This window comes from Coloeus monedula, assembly GCF_965178545.1.
Source record: "Coloeus monedula genome assembly, chromosome: Z".
Classification (NCBI taxonomy): Eukaryota; Metazoa; Chordata; class Aves; order Passeriformes; family Corvidae; genus Coloeus; species Coloeus monedula.
In genome coordinates, this window is record NC_138822.1 from 20,530,120 (window position 1) to 20,545,869 (window position 15,750).

At 37.5% G+C, this 15,750-nt stretch overlaps 1 protein-coding gene across 3 annotated transcripts in view; it reads left to right on the forward strand.

Moving 5' to 3' along the window:
* SKIC3 (SKI3 subunit of superkiller complex) overlaps positions 1 to 15,750 on the forward strand; it is a 47,649-nt gene that overhangs the window by 30,949 nt on the left and 950 nt on the right. For all 3 annotated transcript variants that reach the window (XM_082301911.1, XM_082301910.1, XM_082301909.1), the window contains 11 exons: positions 1,375 to 1,498; positions 2,901 to 3,119; positions 3,916 to 3,988; positions 4,718 to 4,771; positions 4,878 to 4,989; positions 6,265 to 6,393; positions 6,992 to 7,113; positions 8,894 to 9,052; positions 11,386 to 11,538; positions 13,290 to 13,420; positions 14,666 to 14,789. In XM_082301911.1, coding sequence (XP_082158037.1) covers positions 1,375 to 1,498; positions 2,901 to 3,119; positions 3,916 to 3,988; positions 4,718 to 4,771; positions 4,878 to 4,989; positions 6,265 to 6,393; positions 6,992 to 7,113; positions 8,894 to 9,052; positions 11,386 to 11,538; positions 13,290 to 13,420; positions 14,666 to 14,789 — 1,400 coding nt within the window. The remainder of the gene's footprint in view (positions 1 to 1,374; positions 1,499 to 2,900; positions 3,120 to 3,915; positions 3,989 to 4,717; positions 4,772 to 4,877; positions 4,990 to 6,264; positions 6,394 to 6,991; positions 7,114 to 8,893; positions 9,053 to 11,385; positions 11,539 to 13,289; positions 13,421 to 14,665; positions 14,790 to 15,750) is intronic.

The following is a 15,750-nucleotide window of genomic DNA, read 5'->3' on the forward strand; positions in this document are numbered from 1 at the left end:
AGAAGAGGCGACTGAGAAGAGACCTCATTATGGTCTTCAGCCACAAGGAAGTGAATGGGCAGGTACCAATCTCTTCACTCTTGTGACCATTGACAGGACTCAAGGAAATGGCATGAGTCAGGGGAGGTTTAGGTTGGGTATCAGGAAAAGATTTTTTTACCCAGAGGGTGGTTGAGTACTGGAACAGGCTCCCCAGGGAAGTCATCACAGCACCAATGCTGTCTTCAGTTCAAGAAGCTTTTGGACAATGGTCTCAGGCACATGGTGTGAATTCTTGGAGTGTCTTGCATAGTTGTACTTCATGATTCTGGTGGGTCACTTCCAACTCAGACTATTGTATAACTCTGTGAAAATCATTAGGCTGTTCAGTAGGGTGCTAGAATCATTGAAATGTAGTAAGGAAAGATAAATTTCTTCAAGTGTTTAATTCTTGTCCATTAAGCTGTTTTCCTCTGAGCCTCCCTTGTTCTCAAATTATTTTCCTGGAAGAATCCATTACAGTCTAGAGAAGAGAAGATTGAGAGGTGATGTCATCAATGTAAATCCCTCAAAAGTGGTTATCAGGAGGATGGTGCTAGCCACTTTGCAGTGGTGCCCATCAACAGGACAAGGCATAATGGACATCAACTAAAACACAAGAAGTTCCACCTCAACATGAGGAAGAACTTCTTTACATTGTGGATGGCTCTGGAACAGGCTTCACTGTGAGGTTGTGGAGTTTCTCTCCTCTGGAGACATTCAAAGCCCACCTGCAAAGGTTGTGTGTCACCTTCTCTAGGTGGCCCTGCTGTGGAAGAGGGGTTGATCTCCAGAGGTCCTTTCCAACCCTGATTATTCTGTGAATCTTTAATAGATTAATGTGTTGTTCAAAGCACTTTATATAATTTTACTTCATGTTCTGTGTTTCTGAGATGTGCAACTTCACAGAAAGGTATATGCAATAATCAGTGTAGAAGTGTAAGCACTCACAAAGGAGCAGTAAGCTCAGTGTTTTAAATAATTTTATATTTAATTGGAGTGAATGTGCCCATCTGAAGTACGATTTCATAAATGAACTATCACAGGGAAGTATTTATATGGTGTTCTTGCAGGCTTTTTCCAAATATCCTGATGCTGCTTTTCATTTCTGTTTCTACGTGCTACATGTTAAACAATTTCCAGGCTCTAAACAGTAAATCTGGTGTTTCCAAACATAGTTACTTCTGAGGTCTTAGTCAACTTTTTTTTTGTCTTCTGCTTATGATTTGAGGTGGGAAAATACAGTGAACCTGAACCTAAATTGTCTCTCTGTTCTAATATCATCCTATTCTAAAGGCTTTACTAAGGTTGTATTTTTTCTTGTCCCTCAATTCTGAGTTTTTGAATTTTTACCAGCCTATGAAAAAGCCTTGTCTGTTGCTGAGTCTGAAGAAGATAAAGCACATATCCTGACTGCCTTGGCAATAATAGAATATAAACTGAACAAAGTGGATGCTGCAAAGACACTGCTGTTTAAATGGTGAGTGAAAGAAATAATCAGAACATGATATTTTATTGTACTGTTGAATCTTCAAATTTCCTTTTTGTGGGAAGTCAGGTGGATATTTTCTTTGTCTGTTGCAGAATGAAAGTAGAAATGGATGCAGTTTACTTATTAATGTGATATGTCTGTTTTTGTTTTATGGTCGGTGTCTTTCACATTGTTAAAGCAGTATTGAGTGGAAGGGCTGGGCAGTTTGGATGTCCAACATCCTTGAATGGTAGTCTTAAAAACTTTATCTTTTAAGATAATATTACTTTGTAGTTTTCCTGAGCACTAGGCAATATTTTTGCTCTTTAGCTGTAATGAACTCTGAATGACCAATGAAAATAATTTCAGTTTAAATAGTCAGAAATCTCCAAAACTGTTGTGTTCAAAGCAATGTAGACCAGGACAATCCTGTAGCTTTCCTATGAAAAGAAACAGATCTCTAGTAGTTGTGCAATTAAATTGTGAATGTCTGTTACTTTTCATATCTGTGGAGGCTAGTAGCCTGTGCATCATTGTTAGGCTCCTGTTAGCTACAGATTAAGAGTTACCATCTCATCCTCTCAGGGGCAACTCTGTCAGTAGAGAACTGTAGTAGTGGCAGTACAGCCCTCATCTTACCAGAAGACTTCTGAAGTTACTGAAATAGTGAAGGTCCATTACCTAATACACTCTAAATCCCAAGTTATCGATGATTAGCTGTCTAGGAAACTGATATTTCCTACATCCTATAAATCACTGGAGACTTCTGTTTTTGTCATAAACATGAACAATGAGAGTTTTCTAATGACGTTGGTTTTTACAAAAAAAAAAAGATAGTAAATGCCTTAGAAAAAACATCACAGTGAATATATCTAGATCTGAAATGGAAACAAAAATGGTGCATTCTGGTCCAATAGTCAGATGTCTCTCTTGACTGGAATTTGTGCTAGATGACTTAAAGTGCCTGAATAGGACCTTGAAAATGAAGCCACCTTCTTCATTTCTCATAACCGGCTTAGCACAGAGATTTTTAACAGTGAATATGTCTGGATAACTAGTATGATAGAACACCATTTCCTACTTGTCAAACGGTCCTTTAGCTGGCTGTTCAAGTTTGTTGAACAGCTGTTAATTTTTTTTTGTAGGGACTGAAACCAAAACATAGAATTCTTGTCTTTTTTTGAAGGCAAAAGTAATCATTAAGAGCTTGATTAGGTGCCTGTAGTCACCTGGTCCTCAAGAATATAGATCTAGCCTGATCCATGATCCCATGGCAAGAGTCTGTTAATTCTGTATACCTTTCATGATACATAGGAGCAAGAGGACCCAGAAATAACAAGAACTCTAATGTTAGGTGAGTTTAATTTGTGCTCCAAAATAGTTGTCTCTTTTCCTCTTTCTGATTCAACAGCTCATTGAAGGAACCTAGTACGGAAAGTCTGAAGGCTTTGTGCACACTGGGATTGGTGAAGCAGGATGCAACACTTGCAACAGCAGCCCTAAAAGAATTACTGAAGCATGAAAAAGGGAATGATGGGATTTATGAGAGATGCCTTATTGCATCTGCTGTTTATGCATTACAAGGTAGAAATGTGGCAATCCAGAGGGAAGTCTCCAAAGCAATACACAGGTATATAGTTTGTCTTGCTTTAAATTGCCTTGTAAATGTATTGCTTTGATTACATTGAAGAGTGAGGAAACCTGTTTATTTGAATCATTATTTAAAAAAAAAAAAAATTTAAAATTCATTTTCAAAGGTGAAGTCCTCACCTAAGGTTGTACCTTTAGTTGACAAGTTTGCTTTCTTATTTATGGAATCAAATAGCAGAAGTTCCATGGCTTGTTCAATGTTTTCTGATTTTGTTTGGCTGGCTTCTTTGATAGGTAGGTTAGTTTACTCTTCCATGAAAGCATTTTTCATCCTATGTAGCATAACCTTCAGCCTAGAATAGTCTCTTGGGTATTTATTTAATATTTAACAGCCTTTGAAGCCATTTGTTCCATTAGCTAAGTGTCTTTGTTTAAATGTGATTTGATTAGTCTTAGCATTCTGAGCCTTTCAGGAAGGGACACATCATAGTCTCTTAAAGTGTTTTCGGAAACTATTTTCATGCAATTGTTTTTTTCCAACTACAATTAAAATGCCTTGTTCTTCATATTATGAGGACAAGACCTGTAGCCCTAAAGTTTGTTTTCTTTCCATGAATATTGATATGCATGCTGTATGTTTTATTTCTTTAGCTAACAGTATTACTTCAATATTGTGTTGTTCATTTTACTTACTACCCATGTCTATCTTCTATTACGTTGCATTGTTTTCTTAATAGAAAAAGGCCTGCTTGGTATTTATAGCATGTGCCTACTAAGTCCTGGAAGACAAGGCGCATATCTAAACCAGAAAATCTAATACTCTTTTCTTTTCCTAGTTACCCTGATAATCCTGCCCTTTGGTCTCTTCTGTCTCGACTAGTTCCACTGTATGCGTTAAAAAAGCCAGAAGTAAGTGCATTGCTGTAACTCATGTGCTGTTTACATTCCAAGTAGTATGTGCTGTTTCTTAACTTAAAAACCCCCACCCTTCAGTTGTGTGGACTTTCCCCAGTTAATATGAAAACTTAAGGCTTACATACAAAGCAGTGCACAGCCACATACTAAATTTATATACCATTATTTGCGTATTTCATGAGGTAACAGTTCTTGAAATGAACTTATAGGAAAAATCTGCTAGAGTTACGCCAACAATAAAAGGCTGTACGATGTATAATTTCTTCTGTTTAGTTTTATAGAGCTGTATTTATGTAAATAAATATATATTAAGATTTACCTGTGTTTAATCTGGTTAATCTAGTCATCTTCACTTTCCACATTAGTCAGTGTTTCCTTGCCACTTTTCTGCTTTTTGTTAGCTTTCCTCCAAATAAATACTCTGTCTTAATATATGTTAATTATATAAACAGAGCACCTGAAAACAAATCCTTTTCAATATGGGGCTAAAACTGGAAGCCAATCATAAGGCTAAGATCTAGTCTGGAATGTCTCCTGCTAATTTTTTATAAAAAGATTATGCTGTAAGCATAATCTTTTAATTTTAATCTGTAAGCAAGGAAATTCCCTTATTGTGCAAATTTTGTACTTGTGAATAACAAAGATAAAAAGATTTAGGCGTTATATTTTGCATAAAATTAATTATCCATGTAATGAAATAAATTGGTTTTTTTAATCTTGCAGGGAGGAGCTGTGGCAGGAGGTGTTGCACATACACTTGATGTAAACTGTGGAAAGGTTTGGCTTTCTTAAATTGAAGATTCTGTAATTCCATAAACAGTCCTAAAATTAATTCCATCTGATCACTCACAGTGTTAAGTAACTCTTATGTTCTGTTTTATAGGAAGTCCTGCTGAATATTGCAGTTAATCAGCTGGTAGCAGGATGTCACATGTTAGAAGATAAGAAAAACAATCCTCTGAAAAATATTCAGAAGGCCATCCATGTCTGTCCAGGTTACTCTTGTTCTCAAACACAGTAGTGATTTCTGTCTTTTTATCCATCAGAAGCAAAAATTACTGGACTAAGAAAAAAAATCTACTTTTGTTGGGTTGGTTTGTTGTTTAGGCTTATCTGTGTATGTTTTGGGGAGAATGCTTAGATTGGAAATTTTCATTGTCATTCCAAATTTAGTGGAATGGGAATTCAACCAGACAATGAGAAAATTATCACTGGGTTTTAAGGCTTCTTCTAAACTATAAGCAACTTCTTAATTTCTCAACAGGAAAAGATATAAGTATTATTTAATATATTAGACAAAATTGAAAAACACATTCCCTCAGTATGCAACATCAGACAGAAGAGAATTATTCATCTACCTTGAGATTTTGGATTAGAAAGGTTCTGTTAAAAAGTGCGGGTTGTAAACTATAGACAATTGTTCTATTACTAAATGGTTTTCTTAAGCATATCAAGTGCAAGCCTAATGGGGTTTCCAATTGCTAATTTGTACTTGATAGTGAAATACCAAAACATTGCTTCTTCTAGAGTCATTTAGCTCTGATAGATAAGGCTGGTTGCAAGTTAAAAATTTCAGTTACTTTCCTACAGGAAATACAAGGGTATGACTGCTATTTAAAAGCAGAATACTTTACATTTTACTTTGTTAGATCTTCAAGCGTTGTTTCATTTTGCCGGCAAAATTAATTATCTTAGGGATGAAAATTTACATAAATAAAATATTTAACTGAGCTCTGTCCAGTTCAGGATAGAGATTGCTCTTACAGTAGTAGGTGTTCTTCACAGGGCTAGTTAAATGTGAAGCTGACACAGGAATTAGCTGGCAGTGGAAGTTGGCACCTATTGCTGAAAATTTCGTGCTGGTGGTCAGAACAGACTGAGTCTGTATGACTGAAAGCTGTGGATGGCATCTAGGAATTTTTGCTGCCACTTTGTGTTTTGTTACAACTTTAAGTGATAGCCAAGATTAATCTCTGTAGTCATAAATAAACTGGCAGTTTCAGGTTAACACACTGAAGCTATTTATGAAAAATACATTAGCTGACTTTAGGAACAGCATCTTCCTTTTATATCTGATGAGTCTTACTAATTAGAAGCAAGTAGTTACTGCCTTCCTTGGCTTGAGCTCAAATACTTACTGTTGCTCTTATTTACAGTGTATGGTTCCATTGATAGCTATGCTTTTATGCTTTATCTGGTAAAGACCCTTCTAAGTGAACTACCAGCATTTTTAGAATGGGCATGAGTTCCCTTTGACCCTTCTTTTCTAGATAATCCTGCTGCTTGGGCAGTGCTAATGGCAGCCTGTCATGCTGAAAACACTGTTGTCTGTCTAAACAACACTGAACCGAAACGAACAGGTCTAGAGATGACACTTGTGTCTACAGTTTCAGCCAAAAGTAAGCTATACAAGTTTTCTATTTTAAAAAAGTCAAATAAAATTGAAATTATCTAAGCTTGCAATGCTCTTCTGAACTTGCAAATAGGCTGAGGATTACTCAATAGTGGCTTGAGCTGTAACTGTATTTTACACATAAAAATATTAAATTCTAATATACAGCTAGGGTTAGATACTTAATGGCAGCTTACTTTCCCTTCCAAGGCTTCAAATGATTTTCTAAAATAGTATTTTTGAACTCTGATGCCTACACCCATGAAGGTTGTGGGTGTATAACATGCTTACAAGGAAGGGCTAAAGTAACTGAGTTCTGTAACTCTTCCAGTAGATGCTCAGTCTTGCTTAATGTCCATAGTGTTTTGAAAACTGGAATTAAAATTCCATGTTTGATTGATCTCGAGCCATTAACTTAAATGGTGTATACTTTTTTCCCCTCATGCTTTTAATTTTGCCATCTTTCAATGTTGGTACTAATGACGGGAGCCATGTCAGGTTAAAACTCATAGAAGTTCTCCCTTACCAGATCTAGATCCTTTGACCATTGTATGGTACTGCAGCATAAACGCTAATCTGTTTAAGTGCTTTGTCTGTCTTTACAGCTGGAGAAAGTAACCTTCCACATAATTATGTCCATACTCTTGAAGACTGGTGTCTGTGTCAAGCTATTACCAGTCTAGAGGAGACTGGTAAACTGTCAGAAGCTGAAGCTCTTTGTAACAAGGTATGATGGTGTCACACTGGCAGACTGCGGTAGAGTTGTATAGAAACCACTATTAGTGTGCTTTTTACAGAAAGGTAGTGTTTGAAGTGGCAACTGTCTGTCCCATCAGAGCTACAAAATACAGTAGTTCATAGAATCACAGAGTATTTGGAGTTGGAAGGGACCGATGAAGACCATCAAGTCCGGCTCTGAAGTGAATGGCCTGTATGGGGATCAAACCTTCAACTTTGGCATTATTAGCACCGTTCTCTGACCAACTGAGCTGGTTGGGTTCTCCCCTCCCCGGTGTACAGTTTGCAACACCAAAACTGTGTTAATAGTTGAAACAAGTAGTGCGTGTCATGCTAAATCTTAAGTCTGTTCTTCCTGCCTAGAGTTAAGCAAAACATTACCAAAATTCAAGGCGAGAAGTAGGGGTAGGAGACATGCGTGGGACTTTGATTTCTTTTGGGTTGTGTTGGTACTTTGTTTCAGAGCCCCAAGTAGAAGCTACAAGTTTAATTATGCAAAAGAAAGGTCTTGAGGCGACACAGCTGGGCTGTTAACAACATTCAAAAAGGTGTTCATAAGCAGAAGACTTGGCAGAAGATAAGCAAAAAAGCACACATCCCTGATTTTCATTAAGGAAAATGGTTAATCACAAGCAAATGTGATTCTTGGTTTTGGTATATTTTGTTAAAGTGGATGGGAGTTAAAAAAAAACCAACCAACAAAAACTCAAACCAAACAAACAGATTCATTGAATGTGCTGGTTTTCAGGTAGAAGTTCTTTTTTGTCTCTTAGTTTGCTTCGTGAGGTGTTTTCCTTTTCTGGCCAACGTGTCTGCTGACCTATCTTATATTAACAATCATCAGAGATTTCGAGACATTCAAGATCTGTCCTTCCCCAAATCTGGGTATGGGGGAAGGATGTGGTGTATTTTGTTGATTTTTGTTTGGTTTGGTTAAATAGCTTGGGGAGAGCACAGTCAGTGCCTGCAATTAGTGAAGAAAAAAGGATAGTATTCCCTAGTACCACAAACTCTCAGTGGTAGTTTTGGACCCCAGAATTCTCAGAAAGCAGTATAACTGGGGGGTGAGTCAGACACTGCTGTCATTCAGTTGTGAAGGATTCACAGGAAACATCCTTTGTTTTTTTTAAAAATGTGTGAAAAGTACAAGTGTATAGTTTCTTAAAACAAATCTGGTTTGAGTTATAATTCTTGGAATTACTGTGATTTCAGCAGGGAAAATAGCATGCTGTGAGGCTTGCAAAAGCTTCACATGCTTTATCTGAGAAGGGTAAAGCAACAGATAGCTAGTTTTCTGTCTTTGCTTTTTTGTGTTTGTTCAAAGAAATACTCTCTGGATATCTGCTGTTACTGAATAGGAAATGTTTAGTGAAGTGCTTCTGTTCTGAAAATAAAGCACCTTATCTGGGAGAACTGAAATTGCTTGAAGCATAATCAACCCTTTTAGCCCCAAGATGGGCTTTTGCCTCTGTTAATAGGCCCAAAACTTGTAATAATTGTCAAACCAAATGTGAGCTGTTTCAGAAACTTGTAAAAGTACAAGATGTTCAAAATCAATCTTAGACTTCGAATGTATTTTGAAGACAGAAAAAATGTTACCTGTTTTTGTGGATCAGTCCCTGGAACACTCCTTTGTGCAGAGGTGGAGAAAAATGCTATGCTCAAGCATCCTGAGAATGCTTTCAGTGTTGTTTTATGTAAAGGACAGAATGGAAAATCTAAGTATCTTTGGTATTGGGGGGTCATAATTCTGATTGTTTTGGTTTTAGGGTCTAAAAAGCTGCCCTGAGCACCCAACTCTGTTTTTGCTTTTGAGACAAGTTCAGTGTAAGCAGCTGTTGCAGACTCACAAAGAACTTCCAGACAACATCGTGGAGGAACTTCGTAAGACAGTCATGTCCAGTTCATCCTCAGCTGCAGCATGGCAAGTAAGTGTGGATCCTTCCCCTGACTGGTGTGCCACTCTCACACCTGCTGTAAGAGGGTGAACATTTGTTTCACTGCTTGATTTTATTTATCTGCTGACAGTCAGTGACAGAAAAAAGAGCTTAAATTCTATTTGTTCCACAGTTGAAACATTATGTTAACTTTTATATAAAAGTTGAAATATTAAGGGCTGCTAGTAAGACCAAGCAGATATGGAGGTAGGAGAATTAAAAACTTGAGATGAATGCGTGGTATCCCTGTCTTTAGAGATCTGTGATTTGACATGGGAGCAGAAACCAATTAAATATTTCATAACCCGTAAGAATAAATGGAAGTAAAGAGTTTCCTAATGTAGTAATATACAATTTCTTATTTAGGGTCTGAAAACCTGAATAAGTCTTTCTCCATCATGTTCTGACTTCAGGTGTCACTGTTCTTTTGAGTAAGTTGATTCTGCAGAGAATCACGTCCAGTAACACTGTTCACTAACTCCCTTCCATGGCACGATGAGTGATCATTTTTAGTTGACATGAAAGTGCTAAAGCTCACTGCATATGCTGCTTCTGTGAGTCGATCTGAGAAGTCCCACACATGCCAAGAGATCCTTTTGGTGATGCAGCACATATATTTATCTTCTAACAGCTGCTTTTTAGTTATCAGTTATTATCTGTCTTTACCAATGTAAGTAGTGCATTGTTTAGAAAAATTCTGTGAACTTTCAGAGTCCTTTATGTAGCTGAAGGATTTATGATGCTCCTCTGCCTGTTGATAAAATAAAGCCCTGCTTATAGTAAGAATCAGTGAAGTTGATTCCACTCTTAGAAGATCAGTGCAATGCTGCTGTATAGATCATTATCTCACTTCTTACAGGGCTCTGGATCCTCTTCAGAAACACAGGAGCATTATTTCTGGGGAAGGTCTTTTTTTGATGCATTTTTTTGTGATGTGTGAGGCTTCACCTTTTGAATATAGAACTCATTCAGATGGAATTTGCAAAATAGGGAGCATGCAAGACACGATTGTATGCTCTATTTTAATAACATTCTTCAAATTAAATTAGGGGTTGTATACATTCTTCAAGCATCCCTTGCATAGCCAAGTCATCTTGCTTACAAGCAGGGAGAATAAGTGAACTGAGTGCATATGATGTGGGGAGTGGGAGGGGATGATTTGTTTTGGTCTTCTTAATCCAGGGCACAGATGAGATACCTATGAGGAAGATCTTTTTAGTCTTCAACTAAAGGAAGTATTTCTCAGGGCTTAGATAGCAGTCTGAAAATGCCTGGCTGCTACATCTCTTCCTAGTGGATAAATTTATGCTTTTATGTTTTCTGTCTCTAGACTTCCTAAGGGTTTGATTTATCCATTGTGATACCTTACAGTTTTACTACGTTAGAGGGGCCATTAACTTTTCTTTTTGGTTTTTGTCTAAATGGTTGTTTTTTGGGATTTAGGAGTGCTGCTGAACTGCTGTTCTGATGGCTGTTCTACTTTTTGTGCTGTGACTTACCAGAAAAATAGAGAAAAGCAGATCTGGCAAAGCTGCCTTGTGCCTTTGCATGAGGGTTCTCTTCTTTACTTCTTGAGTGCTAGACATCTTCAGCTGCAAAGAGTTGAAGCCAAGGGAAGTTTTTTTTTCCCCCACATGAATGAATGTTTTACTTTAAAGAGCAGGTCTGCAGCTTGATGTCAAGAATGCACAATCTCACTAGTGCTGATTAGTACTTTATAGTGTGTTTCTCTTCGTAATTTGAAGTAACTTCTGTGCACCAGAAAGGGTTAATAATTTCTGCCCCCTCTAACACCAGGCAGTCTTTAGCTAGCAAAAGTCTAGAGGCCTTTGCTCAAAAGTAAGGGAATTGCTTTACTTTGTGATCCAGAAAAGAATATTTCTAAATATGGCTTGCACATCTTCATGCATATCATATACATGTCACGGCTTTGCAAATATGGCTGCATCTGCTTCAAAAAATGTGTGATGACTACAGAATTAAAGATAGAATCCTTTTCCTTCTCTTCATGAGGAAATCCAGGACATCTTGTGCTGGCAGAGAACTTATCAAAAAAAGCAGCTGAGAGAACTTATCAAAAAAAGTCCATGAGTGGGCTAGGGAACTCCCAAAATAAGTTACTGTAGTGAGGTGTACTGCCAGCTCTGCAGCAGACTAATTTTTCTGCAGGGCAATGCACAGTATGTTGTTGGACTGAGGACTGGGTGCATGGTTTTAAGTAATAGTATGCTGTGGTACTCTCATAAATTGGACTATATGATACTACCTAATGGATGTGTGTTTTGGTGGCTCTATAACTGATTTTGTTGGATGTTTATTTTCAGTGGCTGGCGAAAGTGTATCAGTCTCAGAGAATGATGACAGGAGCAGAGATGTGCTACAGAAAGAGTCTGCATTTGGCATCCCAGCAGGGCAGCTGGAGTGGGAAGTTATCCAGTCTGCTCAGGCTAGCTATGCTCGCACTGGAAATCTGCATGGTAGGATAACCAAAATAACATAACTGCATGATACAACAGAAGTTGATGGGATACAGGGCTTCTGTAGTCTTTAAATGAAGTCCCTGTTTAAATGGCTTTACATTGTATGAATGACAGCTAGAGAATAAAATAGCACTTCAAAGGGCAGTGGAGTATTCTTAAAATGTCTCTTTGTAAGAGAGGTGGCAGTGTAATATTCACATAGAACCACTTTGTGCATAAGAGGCTCACTTGCTCAATAAGGCTTGTCTGTTAGCAGCTTCAGTTTGATCATCCAAATTGACATACCCTTCAAGTCTCTGTCCTCTTGTTCAGACAACTGCCTCAACAGACATTTCTTCTTCACTGGTGCCTGGAGAAGTCAGTCAGTCACATATCAAATGTTTTTATGCTGTATGTTCATTTCCAGACATGGTGCCTTGCACTGAACTCTAGAATTGTATCTTGTGGAATAAAGAAAATAACTCCATTCCTTGCGCTGCTGGGCAAGGTGAACATACCTTAGGGTGTTGGCAAGTGTTTATCCTCTTCAATCAAGCAGTGTCACTCTAGAAACTTGAAGTGCACTACCAGAATTCTAAGTCTGTAGTAAAATGTAGATCCTGCTGTGACCTTGGCTAATGCTTTTTCACATTTTAACACATGACCCGGCTTTAATCAAAATTAGGCAAAGCAACCCCATATATCCTGAGATCTTGTGTAAGAAAAGGCAGTCAGATTTACTGAGGATAAACCTGCAATGCTGTTTCTCCTTTTTGTAGAAGAGAGGTGTCCTCAGTTTTTCTCAGAAGCCCATTCCTTCCAAAGGCAGAATGTGTCAAGCAGCAGTATTTTTCCTGCTGTTTTTCTGTCAGTTTTCTAGTGTTCTGGTTTGTTTCCTATTGCTCCTAAATGCTTCCACAAGTCACAAGATACCTTCTAGCTTAATTAACACTATTTGTTCAAGGGCTGGCCTGAAGTGCCTAAGAATACACAAGACTTTTGTTTAAAAATGTGATCAGTATGAATTTGATTATCTCCTCTCTACTTTTTGAGTGAGCAGAGAAGCCGATAAGTGGATTTTTTTGGGCATTTCTAGTCTGTACTGGTTTATTAAATGTATAAAAGCCAGGTGAAAAACTTGATCAGGTCCAAGAAAGCTCTGTATTTGGAAATTGCTTGTCTTCTAATTATCTTCCGAGTGAAAATTTGGTCACTCTTTCAAGTACAGTAATTTGAATGCTATCCAGACACAATGGGGCTAATAAAGTTTCTCTTAAGCCAGTTTTTCTTTCCTTGCTTGTATTCTGTAGATACATGGCTTTGCTCAATAGTTGTTCTATTAGGTAATTACCATCTAGGTTTCGATTTCTGGTAAAAAATTATGTCACTTCTGGGGATAAATTCTACATTCTAGATGAGTTTTATGTATGGTACCAACAGGAGTTTCTGAAGCACTACTAAAATTTGTATGGAAGAACAAAAAGACATGTGCATAAATTAGCAAGTGGAATGCTGGCAAGGCTGCTCCTAAATAAGTTAACATTACTTTTCCAGGCACTTCTAACAAGTGTTAGTCTGGGGTTTTTTTTAAACAAGTATCTTTCTAACCTGCCAAATACTTCTCAGAACAGCTTAAATTAAACCTGCTTTCTAGAGAGATGCAAATACACTACAATAAAGTCCTTTTGTTCCCTGGGTTTTTTCCTGTTTTTTTAAAATTTCTTTTATTACTATTCTCTTTCTTTCTTTTATTTTTACTTTTATAATAGGCTAATGTCTCAAATGAACATTGGCCCTCATTGGTTCAGGAGGCAACAACTGAAGCTTTGAAACTTTCTCCTTGCCCCTTGGCAGCTCTGCTTCAAGCACTGCTACAGTATAATCGCAAAATGGGAGCAAGGTATGCATCGTCTGTTAAGTTTTCAGTGGAATAGAGTGTCTAAAAATACACGTGGTCATTATCTGCAGATCTCACTTCAAGAACTTAAAGGAATTTGAAAATGGAAATTAATTCTTGAAATAGTATGGCAATTAAAAGGGAGAGGGGAGAAGGGGTTAGTAATGTGGGTAGCAGCCAAATCTTCCATTATTTGTAAAAAAAAAAAAAAAGACCCTCATACCCAGAAAAAACCAGCTGTAGGATAACTTTTTCTTTAAAAGCATGTTATCTAAATTCATCAAGAAGACTATACATTCTGAAAAATCTTCTAAAATAGCACAGTGAAAACAGAAATCACTACCCTATCTACTGCTGGGATTAATTTGGATCCTAAATTGGGCTCACAGTGAAAGTTCATGCCCAGTCCTGAACAGCCAGGTGGTCGTTGTGGCTTTTCAGGGAAGGGGGGAAATATTTAGGGAAGGGATTCTTGGAATCTTCCTGTGTTGTGAATTTGGTTGTTATGGTCATTTTGTCTTTTATAGTATTTTTGCTTAAGCTATGGAAAATTTGAGGGTTTTTTATGGTTTTGTTCAATAATTCACCTGTTTTCTAGGTAATACTAACAAACTGGCTTACTTTTTTTGTTGGCTCTTCAGATGACAGACTAATGTGATTGTGATGGTTGTCATTTATAATAAAATTAAGATAAAAACTCAAAATCAGTCTTACTACAATTGTAGATATTAACTTACATGAACAGTATATCACAAGATCTAATTGACCTGCCTAGGTGCTTTAAAATCCTGAAACAAGAAATCTTAAGTACAAATAGAAAACAAAAACATGTAACTTTTCAACAGCCTATTAAATTACAATGTACTGGAATATCACATTGGTTATAAAGGACAGAGTTCTTGGAACGAGAACCAAAGTTGATAGAGCACCAGTGAATGAATATGACATCCCTGCATGTAGTTGCCAGTTTTTACCAGATTTCTAATAACACTGTGAATTTGAAAATCCCTTTGTTAGGTATATGGTGTGTTGGTGTTAGAAGGTAGTATCAGCCAAACAGAATTTTAGACTTTGTATAGTACTCTATTCCAGTTCTCTTCTGCAATTTCATGTATTGTCTCTGTTTGCAGGAAGTGCAATCAGGGCTTTCCTGTATATTACTTCTGGCCATTGTTGCTTGCTTTGTTATGTTACATGGGGCCTGTGCAGTTGAATTTGATTTGGCTTATGTTTTGATCATATTTCCAGGGAGACTCGGCGAATGCTGGAGAGAATCGTTTATCAACCAGCGAATCCCAAAACCATTGTGTCGGTGGCACGGTGGTATCTCCTGCAACATCTGTATGCCAAAGATGATTGTGAACTAATAGATGTAAGGCAGTCTATCTCATACAGAACTTCTATTTACATTTAATATTATACTTGCAGCTTGGAAGTGGGGTGGAAGGAGACTAGGAAGGTGCTAGCACACCTGCTCTTGAAGTGCAAATGTGCTTCAGTTTTTGAAATCAGCACCAGTCTGTTTGAATGTCTTCCATTCCTCCATGCAATAATGAAAAATAAACAGTAAAGTCTCCAGTCCAAACTTGCAGGAATTCTACTGGTGACTGTTCAGTAGACATGAGGACCATTTAATCCAAGTTTTAGCACTAAAAATGTTAATTCCCTCTAGCCTGGCTGGAACACATCATGTCCCTGACCCAAAAGATCTGAGCAGTAGAATGCTGTATGCTCTGTATTGAAGACTACATCTGTAGTGGTACATTATTTTCAGTACAAAGTAAATGGTGCATTAGTTTCTGTTGACAGTACTTTGCTGATGTATTTGATCAAACTCAAAAATCCACGCAGCTCTTTCATGCAGTGTGAGTGGGCTGTCATTATTTTAGCTTACAGTGAGAACCACTTTGCTCCTGAAAATCTGAATACACTCTCCTATTGTCAGTGCTGCCACTGGCGCAATGAGGTCTTTGACCCAGATTATCAGCTGTTCCCTGGTGAAATGTTGAATCCAATACAAAATACATTTGGAGGTACAGCATAGAAAAAGGTGTTGACAAAAATCCATACAGAGAAGTGCAGGTTGATTAAAAAAAGCTAGATTTAATGAGTTCTGAAGATCTTGGTATGATCTCATTGCACTTGCTTCTGCAAAGTCATTTATAGTCCCTGCTGCTGAGTATGATAATAATAGCTGGTGATTTGCTTGGTTCTGCTTAATGGCTTTCCTTTTCAGTATGTATAATCATTGGATTACAGGAGACATGCCAGAAGCTTTTCAACATTAGGCTGTTGTGGGACCTTTTTTAACTAATAGAAGAGCTCCAAGTATG